Here is a 24,141-nt window from a genome sequence, read left to right on the forward strand (position 1 = left end):
ACGGATGCCATTAACTGAAGCTGCGTGCCAAGAATGTAATGTGTCAGCAATTTTTATCCCAACAATAACATGTGAATTGAACTTAAATGAAAATAATAGAATAAATGGTACCATGTCAGCCTTCTCAGACTTAGTCTTCCTTTTCTTCTTTATCGGGGCAGTTGTCCCATAATATTTCGTTATTCCAACCTGTAACGGGACGCCCCTCAAACGACCTGGATGTTCGGGTCGGCCGATCGCTCTAGCAAGAACGTCATTACGACCACTGGGAGTGAATTTCCCTTCTTCTACCTCTATCAATACGTTGTCCTATAATATATTAAATAAACTTCAAATTATATTTGTGACTAAAATAATAAAGTTAGTAATGAACTCGTCTTAATAAAATAATGCTTACTAAGTTGGCCAACACTTCCTCATCATATTTGTCACGCGACCGGGATCCTTTAGGCGTGTGCCCTTCTTTATAAGTTACATGCCGATCCAAGTTGGTCACTCCCTTTGCCACCTACACATTAACATGGTAACATTTATACATGTAAATGTATATCAATGCAAGTCCAAGTGTGATTAAAAAAATAAAGTCTCACAGGGGAATAATGCATGCTACTTACGAGGTTCTCTTCTATCTTTCTGTAACCGCCTCGAGAACCATACCATTTCCCTTTCTTGCATGAAATGTTAGCACGATTTCTTCTGCTAACGGCCTTTAAATAATTATATAAAAGCGCAAGTAGATGAGATAATAAAAAGATTATATAAAGGACTCATTAATTAAAAAAATGATACGTAAATCGTTAAAAGGCGAGGATATTTAACCTGAAACTTCTCAGTAGTTCTCATCTTTTTTAAAAGATCCCATTGTTCCTGACTGATGGTGGGACACTTGTTTGCCGGTGGGCTCTTACGCATCTCCCCCGTTGCCTTGTCCACATACAACCAATCCCTAGCAACGTCACACTTCCACTGCATGTGGACATCCGCTGCCTTATGCATTAAATACTTATCATGGCTTTCATCGGGTATAATAAAGGCTTCCTTTACACGAGCCAAGTATAACTCCGCCAATTTTGGATTCAAATTTCTAACATCATCTAAATGGATAGGCACAAACTGTCTTGTGCAACATCCAATCCAACTGTATAAATAACCCGCATTTGGACCAGTAGGGAAACCCTTCGAGCTCCATGTTATTTCCATCGGCTCTTTAGCGGCTATAGCTGCAAGGGCTTTCGGGCACTTCGTAGCACCCCTCTCACCAGGCTTATTATCCCCAGGCTTATTATTCTTTTGACTTCTTTTCCGTTTTTCACCCATGATAATCCTAAAACCCATATATGAATGATATAGGAAATGAACAACTTAACAACGTACATGCAGAGTATTATCTAAAACCCTAAACCCTAATAGGAATGAAAATTTAAAACAACAGATTGAGCTTCTAAAATCCTAAACCCTAATAAGAGGAGTGAAGTAGATGATGCGGGATGATAAAGATAACAAAGAAGATGAAAAACAAACAGATGCATGAAAAAGAAAAAAGATGATCGTCTTAAAACCCTAATGACGAAACACAAAATTAAAGTGAACATACCTGATGATGATGATGATGATAAAGAGAACGAGCAGGATGATAAGGGAAGGCAACGGAATCTGGGCGTCGGAAACTGGGCGACGGCCGGCAACGAGAATGTAGAAAGCGAGGAAAAGAGAAGAATAAACTCAGGATACCAACGGTTGAACTGGTGTTGTGTGTGTTTGTGTGGCATGTTGTATGTGTTTGTAAATTAGTTTTTTATTAAGACAAACTATTGACAACGGGTGCTCAAAGCAAAACCGTTGTTATATGTTAATAACAACGGGTCAATAAAAGTCAACCGTTGTCAAAACTTTATTACAACGGTTAAAATATACCCGTTGTAATATATTTTCACCAAATTTGCGCCAAAATGAAATATGTCAAAAAAATCAATGACAACGGGTAGGGGTACTACAACCGTTGTTGAAAGTAATAACAATGGGTAATGTAACTATAACTGTTGTTTGTAATAACACACTACTACAGATACAGGCTATAACAACGGTTAAAAACCGTTGTTATATAAAAAAGCGGACGTTGTTAAAGCGTCCGTTGTAAAAGGTTTTAAAAACGGTTGGTTTTCTTAAGGAACCCGTTGTTAAAACTATTAACAACGGTTTTAAGTATAAAAACCCGTTGTGGAAATTTGAGTCAATTTTGGGGGAGAAGTTATAACAACGGGTTGTAATATACAAAACCGTTGTTATAACTAAAGACAACGGATTTTTTATAAATAACCGTTGTTGTTTGTTCTTAAAAAATAAAAAAAAAAAAATTAAATTAAATATTACTAGATGCATGCATAATTACGGCCCGTTATAATTCCGATGCATGCATTATTACTGTCATCCCTGTGCATATGAACGGACAATATGGAATGAGAAGGGTTAGTAATAAGATTTGAAGCAGCAGAGAGAGATATGATGATGATTATGGCACAACTTCCTAACATATATATTAATTAAAAAACAACTCAAACCACACATTGCTTAGTATAAATACATGCATTATCTCAACTAACATTCCATTATCTCACTATACATCTCCAAACCCTAACTGCTAAAACAAACTCCAAATAAACCCTACTTAATCTTTCAAAACAAACTCCAAACTCCAACAAAATGAATGATATCATCCTTAAGACTCTTACTATGATCGAGAACAACAACAGTTTCATCCGCCGGTTGCTCCACATTGAGGAAAGTTTCAGGAGCTACCTTGCGGATGCTCGATCCATACTGAAGGACGCCAAAGAAGATGGCTTGACAGAGCAAAAGAGCGATTGCGGCTATATGACGATATAGCAATCTGAACCGAACCTCCAAATAGCCAAGGAGGAGAGGACGGATATCATAGAGGAGAATAAGACCCTCTATGAAAATATAAGAATTGCATTTTTATTAATGTAATTTTTTTTTAATTTATGTATATTATATATATATATATATATATATATATATATATATATATTAATTAATTAATTATGTTTATCATGCATTCCTCTCTATCATCTTGATTCTTCTTTGTTTTAGTTTATTTAATTTGTTTTACTAGCTAATTAAGCGAATAATACTTAAAGAAATAACATAATGGTCGATAAAAACACATACACATGCAAATGAAATAATTAGAAAAAGAAAATAATGACGATGAAAGACGATGAAACCAACAAAGGATTTGGCGAGATTTACCTGATAATTAGACGATGAAATTAACAGTGACGGCGAGAAGATAAAGCGACGATGAGAAAGAGAGAAAGAGACGATGAGAAAGAGAGAAAGTGTATGTTTTGTGTTTGTGTTTGTGTTTGTCTGCTGTGTTTGTGCTTGTGTATTAAGGTTTGTGTTTTGTGGCTGTAGCAGACTTGTGTTTCTGTGGTTTATAGTATGGAAGGTATTGACAACGGTTATTAAATAACAACCGTTGTCAAATAAGTTTTAACAGCGGTTGTAAAACAACAACCGTTGTCAAATAAGTTTTCACAACGGTTGTAAAACAAAACCCGTTGTCAAATAAGTTTTAACAACGAGTTTTAAAAGTAACCGTTGTGATTACTTTTCACTAACTCTGCATCAATTTTGCGCCAAATTATTAATAACGGTTGTGCATGTGTTACCCGTTGTTAAAACTTATAACAACGGTTTTTATAACCATACCCGTTGTAATTCATTTTAGTAAAATTCGCGCCATACATTCTACAACGTATATTGTGATTTTCGTGAATAATCGTTGTTAAAGGGGCGTTGTAGTTGCCTGGATTTGTAGTAGTGACAACGGGTAATGTAACTATAACCGTTGTTGAAAGTATTAACAACGGGTAATTTAAATATAACCGTTGTTATTGTTGAACCTTTTTTTTTTTTTAAATTACTGTAATTCTATTACAGCCCAAACCTGTAACAATACATACTGTAACAGCAGAAGCACCATATACTGCAACATTATTTGGCAATTTCAACACTAGTATCCACATCTAATAATAAGATCAAGAAAATAAGACAACATCAGCATGCATGCATACTGCATATCTAAGCTACAGGATTTACCATGCCATGCAAATTTGGGAATTTTTATTTAACAATGATCATTATTGATTTACCAATAAATTAAACCATCAAATTATTGGTCTGAAAATGACTCAAAATGTTGGTCGTCCATATCACTGTGTCCTGATGAACCATCTCAGGATCGGGGACGTTTCTTGGATGTCATAGGTTCTTCGTTAACCCAAATACCTTCACCGTGGTCATCACGCATATAGATGCTTTCAGTGTCCTCATGATCAGTGTCAACATCGTCGAAATAAGATACAGTGGTAGAGTGATCCATTCCCTCAAAAACAACATCCTGATCATCATCACCATTATCGGATGGACTACACCTTCTACTCCTTATAGACAGTACAACAGACCACTTCTTATCCATAGGATCGGTGACATAGAACACTTGTTTAGCTTGGGATGCCATTATGAAAAGATCATCCTTATTATTGCCAACTTTACCCATATTGACCAACGTAAATACCATCTTATCCTTCTGGACGCAATGGAGGTTGTTATCAACCCAGTTACATCGAAACAAAGGCATTGTGAAATCAATGTAATCTAGTACCAATATTTCTTGAATAACACCATAATAAAGGCATTTTCTCCAAATAAGTTTTTTATCTTTTAAAGTAGCAAAGTGCATTGCCTCAAATTCAAAACTCACACCACTATTTTGCATTGTGCTCAACTCATCTTGCTTGCGGGTGTAAAAAGTATATCCATTAATGGCAAAACTGTTGTAAAAGGTGACCCTGACATTTGGACCTAAACCAAGACGTAGTAACCTAGGAGAGATGTCATCACCAGTTTGATTCGTACACTCTAAGAAAATATTCCTAAACCACTCTGCAAATGTCTTCGTATGCTCGTTTGCAATCCATTTCTCGGTCTTGTTTGGGTGATCGTATTTGAGCTCATCTTTGTGTTGTTGAGTATAAGGTTGCACCTCATCTTCATTGTTTAGCACATACGTATGTGCTAAATGCAACATTTCACGTGTCACAATTTTTTCAACCCGGCCCCTAATACCTTTTCCGGTCATCCAGTCACTATGACGATTCTTAGGAACGCCAATCAACTCCTCAGGGGAGAGATGAGCATAACAATATGAAAGAGCTTCGTCTAAAATAGCGCGTTCAGCAATACAACCTTCCGGACGATACCGATTAGATGTATAGTCCTTGTAGACTTTCATCAATCTTTCGAAAGGATACAGGTATCTCAAGTACATGGGCCTAAGGTACAAAATCTCCCTAACCAAGTGAATGGTCAGATGAATCATGATAGTGAAGAAAGAGGGTGGAAAATACATTTTCAACTGACAAAGAGAGGTTACAACGAGGTCCTGCAATGAATCCGCGTCATCGAGATCGATGACTTTCTCGCATATGGACTGGAAGAAGAGACAGAATCTAGTTATAGCATATCTTACCTTTTCAGGTAAAATGGAACGAATAGCCACAGGTAGTAATTGTTGCATCAAAGTGTGACAATCATGTGACTTTAACCCGGTGAGTTTTAGGTCTTGCATCGACACTAGGCTTTTGATGTTCGACGAATAACCATGTGGCACTTTAATTCCATTCAAGCATGCACATAACTCTTTTTTCTCATTCCGTGAAAGGGTATAAGCCGGTGGCGGTAAAAATGTACGATTACCTCTCTTCTGTGGTGTCAACTCTAGCCTAATACCCATCATTTTCATATCTTTCCTAGCTGCGGCGTTATCCTTTGTTTTACCAGGAACATTCAGAAGGGTATTGATAATATTATCACAGACATTTTTCTCAATGTGCATGAAATCGAGGCAATGCCTGACCTCCAGGTTAGGCCAATATGGAAGTTTATCAAAAAATATGGATCTTTTCTTATACCCACGAGTAGACAATTTAGAGCCGCTCTTCTTCCCATAATCTATCTCAATATGCTTTACTTTCTGATAAACTTCATGCCCACTCAAAATTCTAGGAGGTTGACGAAGTTCTTGTCTTTCATTGAATGCTTTCTGCATCTTGCGATAACAATGGTCATGATACAAGAATTTCCTATTTCCCATATACACATACTTACGAGAAGACTTTAAGTATTCAGACTTGATATCTTCCCCACACAATGAACTAGCCTCTTTCCCATGAACTGTGTGCCCAGAAAGGTCGCCATAAGCCGGATAGTCAGATATTGTACACAATAACATCGCTCTCAAATTGAAAGTTTTGTTCTTATATGCATCAAATACTTCTATCCCACTATCCCACAACAATCGCAAATCATCTAGAAGAGTTTCAAATATACATCTATATCATTTCCAGGTTGTTTAAGGCCGGAAATTAACAACGACAACATCAAATACTTTCTTTTCATGCACACATATGGAGGTAAGTTATAAATAGCCAACACTACTGGCCAAGTACTATGTTGGCTACTCATGTTTCCGTGTGGGTTCATTCCATCAGTGGACAGCGCTAGACGTAAGTTTCTAGGTTCATTGCCGAACTCGGGATACTTAGCGTCGAACGATTTCCATTGCATACCATCTGCCGGGTGTCTTAGCTTTCCATCATTTATTCTTCCTGTTTCATGCCAAGTTAATATTTTTGAATCATCGGGATTCGCATAAATCCTTATGACTCTTGGTATCAATGGAAAATACCACAACACCTTAGCCGGGATCCCTTCCTTATCCTTATAACGCCACTCCAAACATTTAGGGCAATTGGTTAAGTTTTGATATAATTTCCGATACAATATGCAATCATTTGGACATGCATGTATTTTCTCATATTTCATACCCACTCCTCTTATTAGTTTTTTCGCCTCATATGTCTTAACAGGTAGAACATTACCATCAGGAAGCAACTCATTTATCAAGGCTAAAAAACTAGTGAAACACGTGTCACTCACCCCATTTGCCCCCTTGATATTATACAACTTCACCACAGCCGACATTTTTGTGAACATACAACCAGGATACAGAGGTGCTTCAGACTCACACAACTTCTCATACATGTTGTTAAGGTCATCCCAATTACTAATGTCATCACCTACATCTTCAAAAGCAATCGACTCATCATCATGCTCTTCATTATCTATAGACCCAACATTCAACTTCTCTACTTCCAACTCTTCCAACTCAAAAAACTCGGCAAACTCAGGATCATCAGTTAGCCTTTCGTGTACCTCAACATCATCTTCTTCAGAGTTATTCTCTTCCTCTAATGATTCCCCATGAAAAATTCAACGTGTATAGGATCGACTAAATCTCCACTTTTCTAGGTGTATTTTAACGTTCGGAAAAGCCATATAGCTAGTATTACCACATCTTTCACAAGGACATGCAATACTAGAAAAACCTTTCAAATTGTTCGAAACGAATTCATAAAATTCAGCTAAACCATCCTTATAGTTGTTGTCACTCATATTTGCATCAATCATCCAAGTTCGAGTCATTATTCTACAATCGTAATAATAGGCAACTAATTCAGAAAATACAATAATAGGCAAACAAATAAACGAAATTCAGGAAAGCAATTAAGCTAAATTATCAACAAATTAGATAATAACCCAAAAAATCCTATATCTATAAGCGTTGCTAAGAAACATATATATACCTGATTGATAAACACGATGAGGGAGAGAAGACAGTGACAACAGTGACGGAGATGAAGACAAAGAGACGATCAGGGAGGAATGGAGGATGATATAGTAGCAGTATTAGCTTGTGTTTGTGTTTTGTAGCGTATAGCAGAATAAAGCAATCTGTTGTTCTTAAGATTTTCATAACAATGGTTATTGAGTCTACAACCGTTGTTAAAAAGTATTAAAAACGGGTTCTAATATAACCGTTGTGATTACTTTTCACTAATTTTGCACCAAATTATTAACAACGGTTAAAATGTATTACAGATTTAACCGTTGTTATTAGTTTTTATATTAACAACGATTTTTCAAGTATGACCCGTTGTTAAAACCAATAACAACGGTTAACAACACAGAACTGTTGTAATTAAGTTTGGTAAAATTCGCGGCATCAATTATACAACGTGTTTTGATGATTTTCGTGAATAATCGTTGTTAAAGGGCCGTTGTAGTTGCCTGTATTTGTAGTAGTGCCAACAGTGATCCTGTTCAATTTAGTGAAGCTATCTAGGACAAGGTCTGGGTTCAAGCTATGAATTTGGAGATCCAAGCTCTGGATGCTAATCATACGTGGCTGCTAACTGAATTACCTAAGGGAAGGCAAGCCATAGGGTTTAAATGGATTTTTAAGACCAAATATAACCCAGATGGGTCCATAGAAAGGCACAAAGCCCGGCTGGTTATACAAGGATTCAAACAAAGATATGGCCTTGACTATGAAGAGACATTTGCACCTGTGGCAAAAATGTCCACTGTGAGAGCCTTGCTGTCATCTCCATGAAAAACTGGGTCACTTGTCAAATGGATGTCTCTAATGCTTTCCTCCCTGGAGACCTTGAGGAAGATGTCTACATGAAACTACCTCCAGGTTACTGCAATGGCACCATCACCTTGCCAGGATAGGGGGAGTGTGAACCTAAGTCCCCTGGCAAGGTATGTAAACTCCTAAAGTCACTATATAGCCTCAAGCAGGCTCCAAGATAATGGTTTTCCAAATTATCTCAAGTCGTATTGGAATGTAGCTATAAGCAATCTCAGGCTGATCATTCTTTTCATCAAACAACACCATGTAAAAACAACAGTTGTCCTGGTCTATGTTGATGATATGGTTATTGCTGGAGATGACTTGACAGAAATGGTTGCACTAAAGGCTCAACTAAGCTCTGCATTTCTTATGAAGGATTTGGGAGAATTGAAATATTTATTAGGGCTTGAAATTGACAGGAGTAGTGCAGGTATATTTATCTCACAAAGAAGGTACACATTAGACTTATTATCTACATTTGGAATGCATAAATCCAAGGCTCTAAGGCTACCAGTTAATCATGTTCTTAAGTTGGAACCTGGCAAGGGAATCCCTCTGCCACAACCTGATATTTACATAAAATTGGTGGGAAAACTGATTTATCTCACCATTTCTAGGCCTGACATCTCTTTCTCAGTCCAGATGCTGAGCCAGTTCCTACAAAGTCCAACCTCTGATCACATGCAGGCAGCTAGAAGAGTTCTCAAATATCTCAAGTCTGCCCCAGGTCAAGGAGTTCTCTTTGCTAGCTCCTCTGCAGCACGGCTCACAGCTTACTGTGACTCAGACTGGGCCTCTTGTGCCTACAACAGGAAATCCACCATAGGGTATTGTGTTCTACTTAGACAATCTCCCATCTCCTGGAAATCTAAGAAGCAATCAGTTGTATCCAGATCATCTACTGAAGCCGAGTATAGAGCAACGGCCATGACCACTTGTGAGATTACTTGGCTATTTCATTTGCTTCAGGACCTAGGGCTTTCTCACTTAGGACCAGCTCATCTCAAATGTGATAACCAAGCTGCTTTGGCCATTGCTGCTAATCCAGTATATCATGAACGCACCAAACATATTGAGGTTGATTGTCACTTCATTCGAGAAAAGATCCAACAAGGTCTACTTACTACCTCTTATGTCAATACCAAAGAACAAGTTGCAGACATCCTCACTAAATCTTGTCCAGTGTCACAACATCACTACCTCATGTCCAAGATGGGAGTGTCAACTGGTCTCCACTCACATCTTGAGGGGTAGTGTAGAGAAAAGATGGTATCAATGCCAACAAGTATTGTTGTCACTATGACAAGCAAAGACTATGGACCACCAGTCCATAGCATTCATCGGAAAAGAAGGAAGAAGGACGGTGGTTAATAACCAAATGTTAGTTGTACTTAGCTTGTCTTCCATCTACTTTATTAGTTAGATTAGACTAGAGAGTTTACTTAGATGTTCAATGGTTATTATCCTTGTTTTAGGAGTATATACTCAAGTTAGCAACAATGTACAAAACACACTTTCAGTATTATTGAATGCAAGATCAGAAAATCTCAACCAAACTCTCCCAACCATGAATGCAGTCCTCTACTTCCTTCATAGGTAATAAACTCAATATGGGACAACCCTCACATGTGGAACTTTTGGGTTTCTTCACAGAAACGGAGAAGCCGGAAGTGGATAAGAAAGAAGCGGGGATGGTATCAGTACCAGTGGTAGCAATAATGGCACTCGCTGATTGTTGCAAAAGCCATTGATTAGTTTCACCATTTCTTTAGTTAATTGGAAAGTTCTAGCTGCACAAACTGATGGCATTCTATTTCTTCTACCTCTTTTACCAACTTTTTTGTGTCTATCTTTGTTTGATTTTCTATTTGGTGGGTTTGCTTTTTCATGTTGTTTGTGGTTTTTCATTCAACCAGCTGAGTCCTAGTCTAACAGAAGTAATTTGATGGAAAAGAGTTATGGTAATTGACGGAAAAGAGTTATGGTAACTGTTGGGAGTTAAGTAGAAATTTTAGGGGCATAATTGGTGATTACAAAATTTTAGTGTCAGTCTTGTGTTTTTGGGAAGTTTGTTAAGTTACCATTTTTCGAGTCATGTAGTCAAACTTTATTTCCTTTTGATATTATTCATAGCGATTTATGGACATCCCCCATTTTGAGTACCGCAGGTCATCGATATTATGTTATTTTTCTTGACGATTTTTCTAACTATTTGTGGACTTTCCCAATAGGCCAAAAATCACAAGTCTATAACATATTTTTATCTTTTGCCAAATTCATTCAAACACATTTTGACAAAAACATAAAATGTTTCCAATGTGATAATGGGCGCGAATATGATAACGCAAAATTTCATACTTTTTGTAACCAAATGGTATGACTTTTCGTTTCTCATGCCCCCACACTTCCTCTCAAAATGGAAAATCCGAACGAAAAATTCGCACAATAAATAATATCATTCGCACTTTGCTACACCATGCTTCCTTACCCGCCTCATTTTGGCATCATGCTCTCGAAATGGCCACTTATTTGCTTAATATACTCCCAAATAAACAGCTATCTTTCCAATCCCCGACACAAATTCTTTACCATCGTCATCCCTCCTATACACATCTTAGAGTTTTTGGTTGCTTATGCTACCCTTTACGTCCTTCCACGACAATAAACAAGCTTCAACCTCGCTCTACCCCATGTGTTTTCTTAGGATACCCGTCCCGTCATCGAGGATACAAATGCTATGACTTATCTACTGGGAAAATAATTGTTTCTCGTCATGTGTTATTTGATGAGTCCAAATTCCCTTTTGCTACCCTTAATAAGCCAAAACAGCATTCCTATGATTTCCTTAGTAATGACATGGATGATTTGTCTCCTGTTTTACGTCATCAATTTGAAAACCCTCTCCCAGACTCGGCTACGCCACAAGCAGGTCCTTCTTTACACATACAGGCCCCGCCGAGCACCCCACCTACCACTCCTCCCTCGTCACCGGCGCGTCTGCCTAACCAGACCCCCCCGGGACAACCCCGTGCTACCCAAACCACTCTCTTGCACTCCCCACGGTCTCTTCTCCAGCCCACCCAACACCGTCTGCCAATTCCCCATGACCGACCTCGTCACCAACAACAAATTAGTCAGTCATCCGTCACTTCGCTCCAACCCATCCCTCCTGGTCGTACCATGACAACTAGGGGAATGCGAGGAATATTCAAACCGAAAACACCACTAAACTTGTCCACCATCGCCCCACCTTCGCCTTTACCCAAAAAACCGACTGTAGCATTGTCTGACCCAAATTGGTCCAAGGCCATGCTCGACGAATATACTGCTCTTATGGAAAATAAGACTTGGGTTTTGGTACCTCGGCCTCGCGATGTTGATGTTATTCGATGTATGTGGGTTTTTCGTCATAAAAAGAAAGCTGATGGATCTTTTGAGCGGTATAAAGCCCGACTCGTTTGTGATGGCAGGTCTCAAAAGGCAGGTGTAGATTGTGATGAGACGTTTAGTCCCGTAGTGAAGCCAGCAACAATCCGGACTGTTCTTGGGCTCGCATTATCAAGATCATGGCAAATACACCAGCTCGATGTTAAAAACGCCTTCTTACATGGCAATTTACAAGAGACAGTTTATATGCATCAACCGCTTGGTTTCCGTGATTCTACACATCCTGATTTTGTATGCCTTCTGAAAAAGTCATTATACGGTCTTAAACAAGCCCCACGAGCATGGTACCAACGCTTTGCCGATTATGTTGCTGAAATTGGGTTCTCTCACAGCCGGTGTGATCATTCTCTATTTATCTACAAAAAGGGACTTGACACTGCCTACTTATTACTTTATGTTGATGATATAATTCTTGTGACCTCATCGAATGCACTTCGTCTCTCTATTATGTCGCGGCTTGCTTCTGAATTTGCCATGAAAGATCTTGGTCCACTGAGTTTCTTTCTTGGAATTGCTGTAACCCGGCTACCAGGAAGCTTATTTTTATGCCAACATAAATACGCCGAAGAAATACTTGAGCGAGCAGGAATGGCCTCGTGTAAGCCGTCTGCTACACCGGTTGACACAAAGGCCAAACTAGGCGGCACAGGAACTCCCTTTTCCGATCCGACCCTTTTCCGAAGTCTGGCAGGGGCATTACAGTATCTCACTTTCACCAGACCCGATATCACATATGCTGTACAACAAATTTGTCTCCATATGCATGCTCCGACTGTTGACCATATGGCTGCTCTTAAACGTATTCTCCGCTATATCAAAGGTACTTTATCTTTTGGCTTGCAGTTGTTCCGCACGTCTGGGTCCGACCTTGTGTCTTATACTGATGCGGATTGGGGTGGATGTCCCGATACACGTCGTTCCACTTCCGGATATTGCGTTTTTCTAGGTGAAAATCTCATCTCCTGGTCTTCTAAACGCCAACCCACCATGTCCAAGTCCAGTGCCGAGGCTGAGTATAGAGGAGTAGCAAATGTCGTCTCTGAATCGTGTTGGCTCCGAAACTTACTTCTAGAACTCCATTGTCCACCGAGAAAAGCTACCATTGTTTATTGTGATAATGTGAGCGCTATATATTTATCCGGTAATCCCGTGCAACATCAACGAACAAAGCATATAGAGATGGATATACACTTCGTTCGTGAAAAAGTCGCACGTGGCCAAGTTCGAGTGCTTCATGTTCCGTCTCGTCATCAGATAGCTGATATTTTTACAAAAGGTCTTCCGCGCGTCTTATTTGATGATTTTCGAGACAGTCTAAGCGTCCGTCCTCCTCCCGTTTCGACTGCGGGGGTGTGATAGATTATGTATTATTTAGATTAGTTGCAAACTAATTAACCGTGTCCACTAACTTAGGAGTAGACTTAGTATAGTCACATAAAATCCCATACTAATCTCCTGAAGAATAGCTTGTAAATAGGCGTATGACTTGTTGTTAGTTAGCACTCACCTTGTATATAAAGCGATGTACTTTATTCAATAAAGCAAGCATCTAATTCCTTTAGTACCATTGAGAAAAGTTAATAACTCAGGGATACCAATGAAAATAACCCCTTTTAAAATTTTGTACAGGGCCCCAAAAATCACCAAGACAGCCATGGTTAACACCACACTTTAGTCAAATTTTGTCCTGGGTTTCATGAGCAACGGTTTTGTATAAAATTGTTATAAGACGATATACCTAGCTCTCATACTATGAAAGACAAGATTCTGAAAGTTCTATCGAGACATAAACTTGATCATTTGATAGTTACCTAGTTAAGGCGGAAGTCGGTAGTCGAGTCAACGTCCAATTCTCCAATAACATGATTAATTAGAAAAATTCTTGTGTCCTTCGGAAGGACGGTACTCCTTACACCTAAGCTATTATAATATTCTATTTGATAGATTGCTTTTGAGGGTAAGGAGTATCGTCCTCCCGGAGGACACAAGAATTTTTCGATTATCAAATATCATCACTAATTTACTATCAATCCTTTCGTATTTCAGATCAAATTTGTATCAATTAACCTGTTTTATGAAAATTAGAGAAAAATATAGTTCAAATCATATCCACTAGGAATCAATTCCATAAATCCTTCCATTACACAAGTGCAGAGCTCAAATCCTCACAAATTGTTTTATTAGGCAGAAGGGTGTCACCCTATAGAGCTACTCCTTGGTCCTTACCAATCCAAGGAGTAGTGGAACTCCGTGCTCGGGTTCGATGATCAACCTAAAAGAAGGCGAATGTCGATACTTAGGTGAAAGGGAAAAGGTAAACTTGGACAAGATGATGGAAAGCACGACTTTGAGTTCAACCATAGCGAAATGTTGGCCTAGACATAAACGAGCTCCAAACCCGAATGGCACGTAAGCTTGAGGTGCATTGCATGCCCCGGCTATTCCATTTGCAAAACGTTCAGGATTGAATTTGTGCACATCTTCGCCCCATAGTTCTGGATCATGGTGCAATAATGGTATAGTTACTTGAATGTCTATCCCTTTCGGAACTTGAATGTTGTTGAGTTTTGACTCTTGTAGTGCTGATCTTGACGCGAAGATTGCTGGTGGGTACAGACGGAGCGTCTCTTGTATAATCATTGTCAGCTGCCAAAAGGACCATACAGTAAAAAAAACGATGAATAATAAGTCATTCGGATCAAACTCGACTTACTTTTAGATTTTAGGTATAGTCGATTCCAGGCATGTGTATTATCAAGTCGTTTTGGGTACATGTCATTTTAAACGAGTCATTTTTCGGTTTGCCGATTGAGTCTATTGGAGTAAGGCCCCATTCTTTTAGACTGAAACTGTCTGAACTGAACTTAATGGAACTGAACTTAACTTAACTTATTGGAACTGAACTTAACTTAATGGATCTGAATTGAAGTAATAGTTAATTTGTGAAGAGAACTGAATTGAATGAAGCTCTGAACTGAACTGAATGAAGCTGAATTGAAATGAACTGAAATTAAGTCCAAAAGAACGGGACAAGTCATGATCATTTAGGTTTTCTCATCTTCTACATAGATAAGTTAAAGTAGGGCCGGATAAGCCTTCAATTCAAACAATTAATCATTTCGGTTGATTTTGGATTCGGCTTCATAGCTTTATGGGGTGGGTGGTTTTGAAATGTGACGAGTCAATAAACACAGGTCTCGCTATTTATGAAGAGTAAAACTTACCACTTTTAGATTTCTCAGATCTTCAACAGTTGGAAGGCCATCTTGACAAACATGTAAGACCTCAGCTCGAGCACGGTCCTGCCAATCAGGGTTCGCGGCCAATAACATCAAGCACCAGGTAGCTGTACTAGAAGTAGTCTCATGACCACCAAAGTACATGGTCTTGCAATTGTCGACAATGAGCTTCTCTATGTTAATTTTCAGGGTAGGATCAAGTTGATCCGTGCACGTATTAGCACCTTCAAGTATCTTTTGTAAGAAATCTGTCTCACGTTTCGCCTTTATCCGGTCTTCTACCACCTTCAATATCATCTGGTGGATCTCTTTCTCTAGTCTTCTTATCTGCCAATTGCTTTTCGTTGGCATGTACCTGCAACACGTTCAAACCACAGGAAGAACATCTTACGAAACTTGCACTGGCGGAGCCAGGAATTAGGATTAAACAAGCGAAAATGGAAATTAGTAGAAATATAACCTCGAACCAGGAACACCGACATGAATAGTTTTGGCCATAAGTCCTTGGAGCGTTCTAATCTTTGCGAAAATGTGCTTTCCCTTAGAGAAGCTGCTCCCAAAGGCGGCTTTTGCTATTATATCTTGTGATAAGTTTCGTAAATCATCATCAATCGTTATTTCTGCCATTCCGTCATTATTTTTTATCGTATCTTCCCACGAGTTCAACATAGAGGTTGACGCTTCCACCATCATCCCTAACATTCCCTGCCCGTATATTTATAGAATTTTGAACAAGTTAGGCATACAGTAGTCAGTACCAACAACAACAAACCCTTCTCGCAAAATGATTTTAGGTTGGTAAACATGGACTGTAGCATGAAACTGTACTGTGATCCGGGGTAGCTACATAAAAGCAAGCGCTACCCCCAAATCCCAAAAAATAGTTGATATTATTGATTTCCGCTACCCTGAAATCTTAAAAAAATGCGGTTTTATCAAAGATACTAAACTACCAGAAGAATTTTTGCTACCCCAAATTTTCAGTTCTGGCTACCCTCCTGAGTCCTGACTCTGGTAACAAAAAAAATGTAGGAACTAGGAAGTACATATATGCCGATATGCGCAACTTTAATTAAGCACATCATGTGAAAAAGGTTGTTTCCGAGAGATCCATCATGTTTTCTGAAATTCAGACGAGGTTCTACGCCCTATCATCTAGTAATGTAATGAGTAATTTACAACAGTTACCTTAATTTTGTCGGGAAAGAATTCGGGGGAAATGAGTTTCCTTTGATAAGTCCAAAATGAACCACTTGAAGAGACAATACCTTGACCAAGCAAAGGACCTCTATCTTTCGAGAGATAATCGGGTTTTCCCAAATCTATGGTTGTGTTATGGGTTATTTCTTTGACAATGTTGGGGTCTGTTATGCTCAAAAATTGCATGTTTCCTGTTGAGTATATGAACATCCGTCCTGCATAACGACATTTAATTATTTCTTCTATTAATGAAAGCGAAAAAACATTCGACAAATTTTTGTTCGTAAAGACCAACTAAGTAAGGGTGTGACACTGTCACCAAGTATTATTGAGCTTCATTAGTTCATTCACACATGATTGACCCTTAAAATGCGACGACAATTTTATCAGGAACATGTAAAAACTTTGCAAATGAGAAGTATTCTTTTCGTTTCGGTTAATAGTTTTCTTCGATAGTTGAGATAAAACAAATGAGAAAAGAGAGCGCGATGATTTGGACCATACGGAAAACAAAACTCGCACAGTGAGATGACCCACAATTTTATAAGAATTGAGAGTATTTATGTCCCATTTGATAGCTTACCATAATAGGTACTCCGTAATTACTAATTGGACGTCCTAAACTGGAAAGAGATCATTTTCACCAAAACACAGGAATTATTAAATACTCTCTTTATTCGATGTGCTCCAAGTCCTTGGGCTGTTGAAGAGAATTCACCCACACTGGAATGGATGGTACAAAGTCCTCCAGCTTTTCACACTTTTGGAGAACTTCCAGCTATTAAGGAGACGAAAAGCTAAAGTAAAAGTCAAAGTTTTCTTAAAGACTCATTTAATTTGCTTTCAGCCTTCTTACTGGCTTTTGTCCCAAAAGTGCTGGTTTTGGGGGGCCGAACACGCGTAAATAGCAGCGAAAAGGGGCCAAGATCGGGGGCCAATCGCAGGAGTAATCCGCATTCCTCTAGCCCCCTCGCTCCTTATACTCCAATCGCGACATACTTCCGCAAATGAGTTTGAAACCCGACCAACTTTTATTGTCCTACTTTCTAGTTGGGAATGATTTAAAAACAAAATGCGGTACCCACCCATTAAAAAAAACGTAATTGATAAATCGCGCCCATCATTTTACTATATCCCACGCATTTTTCCTATATATATTTGATGAGCATTGCAATTGCTCCTCGGCGGAGCTCCTCTTATGACCGATTGGTGATTGGTTTTGGAAGAAAATTTCATCGGACTTATACGAAGTGGCTGTATCGCCTCCTTATGAAGTTAAGAATATGGGCACCCAAACGGAGGAGAAAGAATACACAATACAAGTTTAAGAGGGTTCAATTCTAAAATCAATCGACAATAAAAAAAAGTAGCCCTTGCCTTGCCTTATTAGTGAAATATTCTTCTCTAATTTTCCAATGTGAGATCCCTACATGTGAAACTCATATGGGTTGGACCTTATTCTCAAGGGGGCAGGCCATTTTCATGGTTTTACAAGTTTTTGATCCTTAAGAAAATTGAGCGTCAAATACAGATTTCACATGTCACATGCAGATGTTGTAGACTTGTAACAAACAATAGGAAAAGGATTACTATTCCCAACATCAATAATTGATACCCAAATGACCAAATAACTCGAAAAGTAATATATTTAACAAATACGACCCACCAATGGCGGAACCAGGATTTTCCATTAAGGGGACGGGAAATTTCAACGAGAACAGAAGAGTAATATCATAAGATAAACTTAAAAAAAAGTTTAAAATTTTAACTAAAACCTTATGATTTTTCATTTTTCATTTTTCAGTGGGAATGAGCGCCCCTGCAAACGCACCCTCCCCCCGCCAGACTTTAATAATCATTTGTTTATATTTGATTAAAATATTTCTAGATTGAGATGGAAAAAGTAAATGATTACATGTAATTCAAAGACAATAGTTAGGAGAAAGAAAAATGATACCATAAAGTTTTTGCCATAGCTTAAGGTGAGGGAATAAGATAGAAGTCCAATCATGAGAAATAGAATCATCAAGGGTTGAATCATGACTTGATTTTTTGAGTTGAGTTTTGATTTGGATGATTTCAGGTATGTTTCCAAGTAAAAGAGATGAAGGTTTTGGACCTTTTATGCCTTGCTTTTCTAACTTCAACCTTACTCTCTTTGGCTTTAACACCAATATCTCATAAACATATCCTAACAAAATGAATATGCATGTAATTATCCCTACAAGGAGAATACCCATTTTCTTGTTTGTTTGAGAGAAGTTGTTTGAGTAGTGACTAGTGATGAGTACTAAGAGAATAAAGTACACATGTAATTATATAAATGTATCCTAAAAATAAAAAAAAGTTCTATAAATAATGTGTTTAGTCCTCTCTTCAGGTAGTCTTGTTTAAGACGGATATATCCGTTTTAAGTTTAAGATGACAAATATTACACCAAATGGATATACAGGACAAATCTTTTACCTTTTCCAATGCATTTAGTTTTTGTTTTATTCATGATACATGGGTACCAGGATTTCCTGTTAATAGGGAAAAAAATTCCAGCGAAGAAAAACGAGTAACTCCACATGGAAAATTTGAAAAAAGTTCAAAAATTTAATTAAAAATTTCAGTTTTTTTTATCAGCGGGAACGAGCGCCCCTACCCGTCTTAAACAAAAATTTGTCCTTTGCTAAGGGCCTTTTGCCAGTGGGCTTTTTTTTTCTTTTTCAAACTATACTTCATGCTTATCATCTAGACAAAATCAATAATAATCTCAACAAATTTGATTCCTTAAGTAGTAGTTCAAACCAAATTTCATTCCATTTAACACATTAGGGGTGGGAAGAGTTCACACAAATCTGAAATCAAATAATAATCTCGACAAATTTAATTCCTTAATAGTTAAAACCAAATTTCATTCCTTTTAACACATTAGGGGTGGCAAGACTTCGCACAATTCTGAAATCAGATAAGACTATTTTATGTATAGAACTAGCTCAATAACAAGAAGGCTCATATAAATCAGTTAATAAACTTAGACTCGGCAAACAGATCGGGTCGTGTTTACGAGTTCAGAAAATGACGATCTTTTTTCAAATCGTTCATCTTTCCGAGAACTACAATTTGAAAAAAAAAAGTTAGTCGAATTTGGATTCCGTCGATGGGAATTTTTGTATGTCAAAAACTTTTTGACTGAACAAAATTTGAGTGATTATATCTCTTGGTCACGAGCTCTAAACTCGACAAATATCTTTCCAAATTGTAATTCTCGGAAAGAACGATTTGAAAAAAAAAATCGTCATTTTCTAAGCTTGTAAACCGAATTATGGCCACTTAAAAGTTTTTGAGTTCAAAAAATTGGATATTTCGTGTAAAATGTCAAGCCTCCAGAATACGGCTTTAATATTACGTAAATAATGTGTTAGTTGTTACTAAGGGCCTTTTGCAAGTGGGCTTATTTTTCTTTAGCAAATATTACCCTTTGAATTAAAGAGGGGGAGAAAATATTAGATGCTCATATTTTTCAGAGACTAATATTTACTCTGTTTTTTTTTTGTCGTTGAGACAAGTTTGTGGCTCCTGAAATTGTCAAAATTATATGGGTTTTTTGCTCGCAATTCGTAACAACATTGATCAACATGTCATCAATGATGGTCACTCAGAGATTCAACACCAATACCTCTTGCAGATCGTGTTACACATAGGCATCAGTTGGCCAAACACCTATAGCTTTCATATCGCGTTGGACATAGCGACTCACATAGGTACGGCTAAGAAACGAAGAATCAAATTAGGGAGTACAATATGTCCATAACCCATCAGTAGCTGAGAGCATGAGACTCCAGCAAACAAACAAAATACATCAAACTATCGAGTGTGCTGAAGATGAAGGAACTACAAAGCCATGACTGGCCGATGAGCCGTCTTACACCAACTTTGCTGCAATCTTCAAATACACCACAGTATGTCGGATCAGCTATTTTGTGCTAAGTTTTCGGTTTATTAGTTTAAACTGAAACGTAAAGTGGCGTATCACGGCGGAGAGTCGGACAGAGAAACATAGGCCAAGTAAACGGCCCCAGGCGGGAGGTATAAAACAAACAAGTCGATTTGAGCTTTTTCCAACAGTAAAAATACTATAAAGATCGAAAGAGGTAATTAACCAAGAAGCGAAAATCGAGTTAACATAGGTCCACAAGCCATGACTTGCACAACACTATCAGAGTGTGCTTACGATAAAGTAAAAACAAAGTAACAAGTAGGGGAAGGCCTGAAGGTAAAAAACCAAATCAAATGATTTTAAGCTTAAAGGTCTAAAAAGGTAAATTAACAAGGGTACAAAATTTCTACTTGATTGACTGAAATGAGTAGGAACGTGTTTAACTCTCGGTCTGTTCCCTCAAACGCCTGATTGTACTCCGGACTGTAACAGCACTGGCGGTGCTGCAACAAGGAACGAAAGGGTCAGTAAAGGGCCGGTTATAACTTGAAAGAGAGAAGTACCATTAAAAGGAAATTAAGAAATTAGAGTACAAAAGAAAGAGAAGATTACTTCAATGTGTAAGCTCCACCGGCCTTGATCTTTCCACAGTCCTTGCATCCCCAGATTCCGACTGCCTTTCTCTTCACAGCGTACTGAGACACCAATGTTTTTTTAGCAATCAGAGCCAAGCCAGAGCAGACTTAAAGTCAAAGGGACGACATAGATCGAAGAAAAATATTACCTTGCCGCAAAACTCACAGAAATACTTGCTGTGCTGAGACACCTCCATCTTCTTAATCTGCTTACGGAGACTGGCACCATAGCGAGTACCTAAGCAGAGCTTATTAGTCATTATTTTCTCCAAACATAAACCATATTACCAGAGAATTGAAACCAACTAAACTAATAACATAGCTCAGGAAAAAGGTAGAAACATATCCACTGCTATGTATCCACTGATATGCCTAGTCTAGTGTAACTAACAAATAGACCAAATTCTAGTTTATTGTGAAACAATGGAATACCAGTCATCCAAAGAATTGGAAAGACAAAACTATCAAAATATTAGCCTTCAAAGCTGTATATTATACAGTGATACACCACAACACATTGTGATTTGTGAGTATCTAACCAGTCATCACTCACCACAGAATCAATGGAAGAACTAAAAGGGAACAGGAGAACTCACCATATTTCCCAACAATCCCGACCTTCTTGGTTCTCTTTGCCTGCAAATATTAATCAACACCAAAAATAGTTCCGGTGAATAAACGAAAAGGGGGTTTAGAAAATCACAAGTCACAGAACCACGAATCACGAGCAAGGAAAAATTCAATGGACTTTGGCTAGAATCAAGATTTCGTAATTAATAGTATATAAATAGAGCGGATGCATGATACAAACTTAATGGTTGTTTCGTATGGTGCAACGAATAATTCTAAAAATATGTAAGTAATACATAATAGGAAGTAAATTTGTTTTTGAAGAGGTCTAACATGTAAATATGTGAAAATTAAGGGTAAGGAGGGGTAGTGAAGTGTAAAATAAAAGAACTAGAAAAAAATGGAATTGCATAGTAATGCGCCTCGAGTAGAGATTGAACCTAATTTAATACTTAACAGCTTGGGCACGCGAGACCACTTTCCTCATCCTCTCAATTAAAGAGGTAATGAAAAGTAAAGATTAAAGGTTCTAAAAGCACTTGAAACAGTTACTTAGTAACAACCAACAAACACGTCTTCCTTTACAAAACATTAGAAAACGGAGAGGGGGAAGAAATCCCAACCCAAGCAATAACGATTGTTGGTCTTGGGGGAGTGGGATCAATTCTAACTTTTGTTCTTTTATTGGGAAATATCCCATAAATAGTTAGTGTAGGAACATAAATTTTGAGGTCGATGTACAGTGTGTGCGTGAAAAATAAATTGGCATTAAAATTGGGGTTGGGATAGAAAGTAGGAATATAGAAATAAGACCAATCCAAAACATTTGTGACCACGCGTTGACAAGGAGAGAAAAGGGTAAGTTCTGTGTTACTTGAACGTCAGGTGCTCAATTCTTGTGCTACTGATTAACGGGTAAAGAACAGAATGTGGTGCACCAACAGAAAACATATGGAACGACCAAGATAGAGGTACTTAAAGAAAGTAAGAGAATCGAGAGCAACAAAACACTAGGTGATCACTACACATCCTCTTACCCATTGTTTATATTGAGGTGTTTGGAGGGAAAGACTGAGCAGAGAGGGCGGAAAGAAGGGACAAACATTTTTTTCACTACTATGTTAAGGAACATAATCCCGATACCTCTCCCCTTTCCTGTTAAGGGTATCTAAAAACAATGTTACCCTACGTTTGGGTATAAAAAGTAGAGTAAAAGCGATCCGAAGGGGATGAATTGCTAGAGTTTTCCCTTTAAATCATTTGTTTACCTTTGATTAAAATACTTCTCACAATGAATGAATAGAAAAGGTAAACAAATGACTAAATCGCAGAATGTATTTATCAGAGGGCGGAAAATATATCCCTCTGGACTCCGTTTCTCTTAATTCATTTCTCTGCAATGTTCTTTCTGCCAAAACATGGGAAATAATATCCAGTACAGTTCACTCGTCTCCCTTTTCCTCAAAATGAATAGATCCAAACAAAGGTTTCATCTATGGCTTCGATATTGACAATACCGAGTATAACTTCTTTTCTATCCACTATATAAATGGCTTGGGGATAAAAATGGTATACCAAAAAAACATGTTTTCAGATTTTCCTAACAAAACTAACCAGCAACATTATACGGAACACGATCAAGCTAATTATCTCAAAAATAATGGAGCAAAAACACCATAATTACTTACTCGTAGTACATACTACCTAAAACCCAATTCAATATCCTAATCAAGCTAAAATTATAAACATAATTACTGAATATAAGACTAAATTAAATGAAAAAGAAGGGAGAAAGTACCATTTGGAGAGGTGAGCTTAGGTGACTGCGGCGGAAGGAAGAACGAAATAAGAAACTGTAAAAATAGTGAGGAAGAAGGTATAAATGGGGTTGGACTAGGGCTTGAAAAGCCCATGGGCTTGTATACTTGAGAGTTATGAATACTAGGCCTGTTAAACGGGTCAGAAGAGCAGGTTATGGGTTCGGATAAAATATGGGCGGATTTATAACGAGTTTGTATAAGTCGGATTTATATGGGTTTCGGGTCAGATTAGAGTTCGAGACGGATTAAATTAACGTCTTTCTACAAATGCTTATTCTGTTTTTTGTGTCTTACGAGTTACCACCTTTTATTTTCAAAAGTTTACAATTTGCCGCCTAAGTATGTCAAACTTTACCTGCAAGTTTACAACCACCTAATTTTCAATTTAATCATCAACATCCACATCTATTTTACATTTCATTGACGTTTTATGTTATTTATCATCTCATTTACATTTTAACGATTAAAGCTTATATGATTTTCCCAAAATTGAGTCTTCATAATCTATCAATAGAAACCAACCCTCAAATTGATTTAAGGTGCTGTTTGGCCAAAATTTAAAAGTGCTTTTACAACTCAAAAAAATAGAAACTAGGCCAAACACTATAAATTAGACGCGTGTAAAACTACTTTTAAAAAGTTAAAACTTATAAAAAAAAATCCACTAAAAGCAGAAGTAGCAAATATCTACTTCTACTTCTATTTCTCACAATCTCTACTAGATAGGCAATTGTTTTGG

General features: G+C 37.8%; 3 protein-coding genes across 3 annotated transcripts in view; 1 reads left to right on the top strand and 2 right to left on the bottom strand.

The window, feature by feature from the left end:
- Positions 1-9,820, top strand: part of LOC141607169 (uncharacterized) — a 28,415-nt gene extending 18,595 nt beyond the window's left edge. The window contains exons 4-6 of the mRNA XM_074426528.1: positions 8,273-8,515; positions 8,630-8,694; positions 8,800-9,820. Coding sequence (XP_074282629.1) covers positions 8,273-8,515; positions 8,630-8,694; positions 8,800-9,820 — 1,329 coding nt within the window. The remainder of the gene's footprint in view (positions 1-8,272; positions 8,516-8,629; positions 8,695-8,799) is intronic.
- A 4,287-nt stretch (positions 9,821-14,107) lies between these two features.
- Positions 14,108-18,777, bottom strand: LOC141605249 (cytochrome P450 714C2-like). The gene is made up of 5 exons (XM_074423945.1): positions 18,410-18,777; positions 16,441-16,667; positions 15,713-15,957; positions 15,238-15,607; positions 14,108-14,659 (listed from the first exon to the last, which is right to left on the bottom strand). Exons 1-5 carry the CDS (start codon positions 18,690-18,692, stop codon positions 14,222-14,224), a joined length of 1,563 nt encoding a protein of 520 aa, XP_074280046.1. The 5' UTR covers positions 18,693-18,777; the 3' UTR covers positions 14,108-14,221.
- Positions 18,778-20,580: 1,803 nt separating this feature from the next.
- On the bottom strand, positions 20,581-23,470 carry LOC141605250 (large ribosomal subunit protein eL43-like). The gene is made up of 5 exons (XM_074423946.1): positions 23,381-23,470; positions 21,609-21,648; positions 21,162-21,250; positions 20,990-21,072; positions 20,581-20,880 (listed from the first exon to the last, which is right to left on the bottom strand). The coding sequence occupies exons 1-5, from the start codon at positions 23,381-23,383 to the stop codon at positions 20,817-20,819; spliced, it is 279 nt and encodes a 92-aa protein (XP_074280047.1). The 5' UTR covers positions 23,384-23,470; the 3' UTR covers positions 20,581-20,816.
- Between the last annotated feature and the right edge of the window lie 671 nt (positions 23,471-24,141).

This window comes from Silene latifolia, chromosome 10, assembly GCF_048544455.1.
Source record: "Silene latifolia isolate original U9 population chromosome 10, ASM4854445v1, whole genome shotgun sequence".
NCBI lineage: Eukaryota > Viridiplantae > Streptophyta > Magnoliopsida > Caryophyllales > Caryophyllaceae > Silene > Silene latifolia.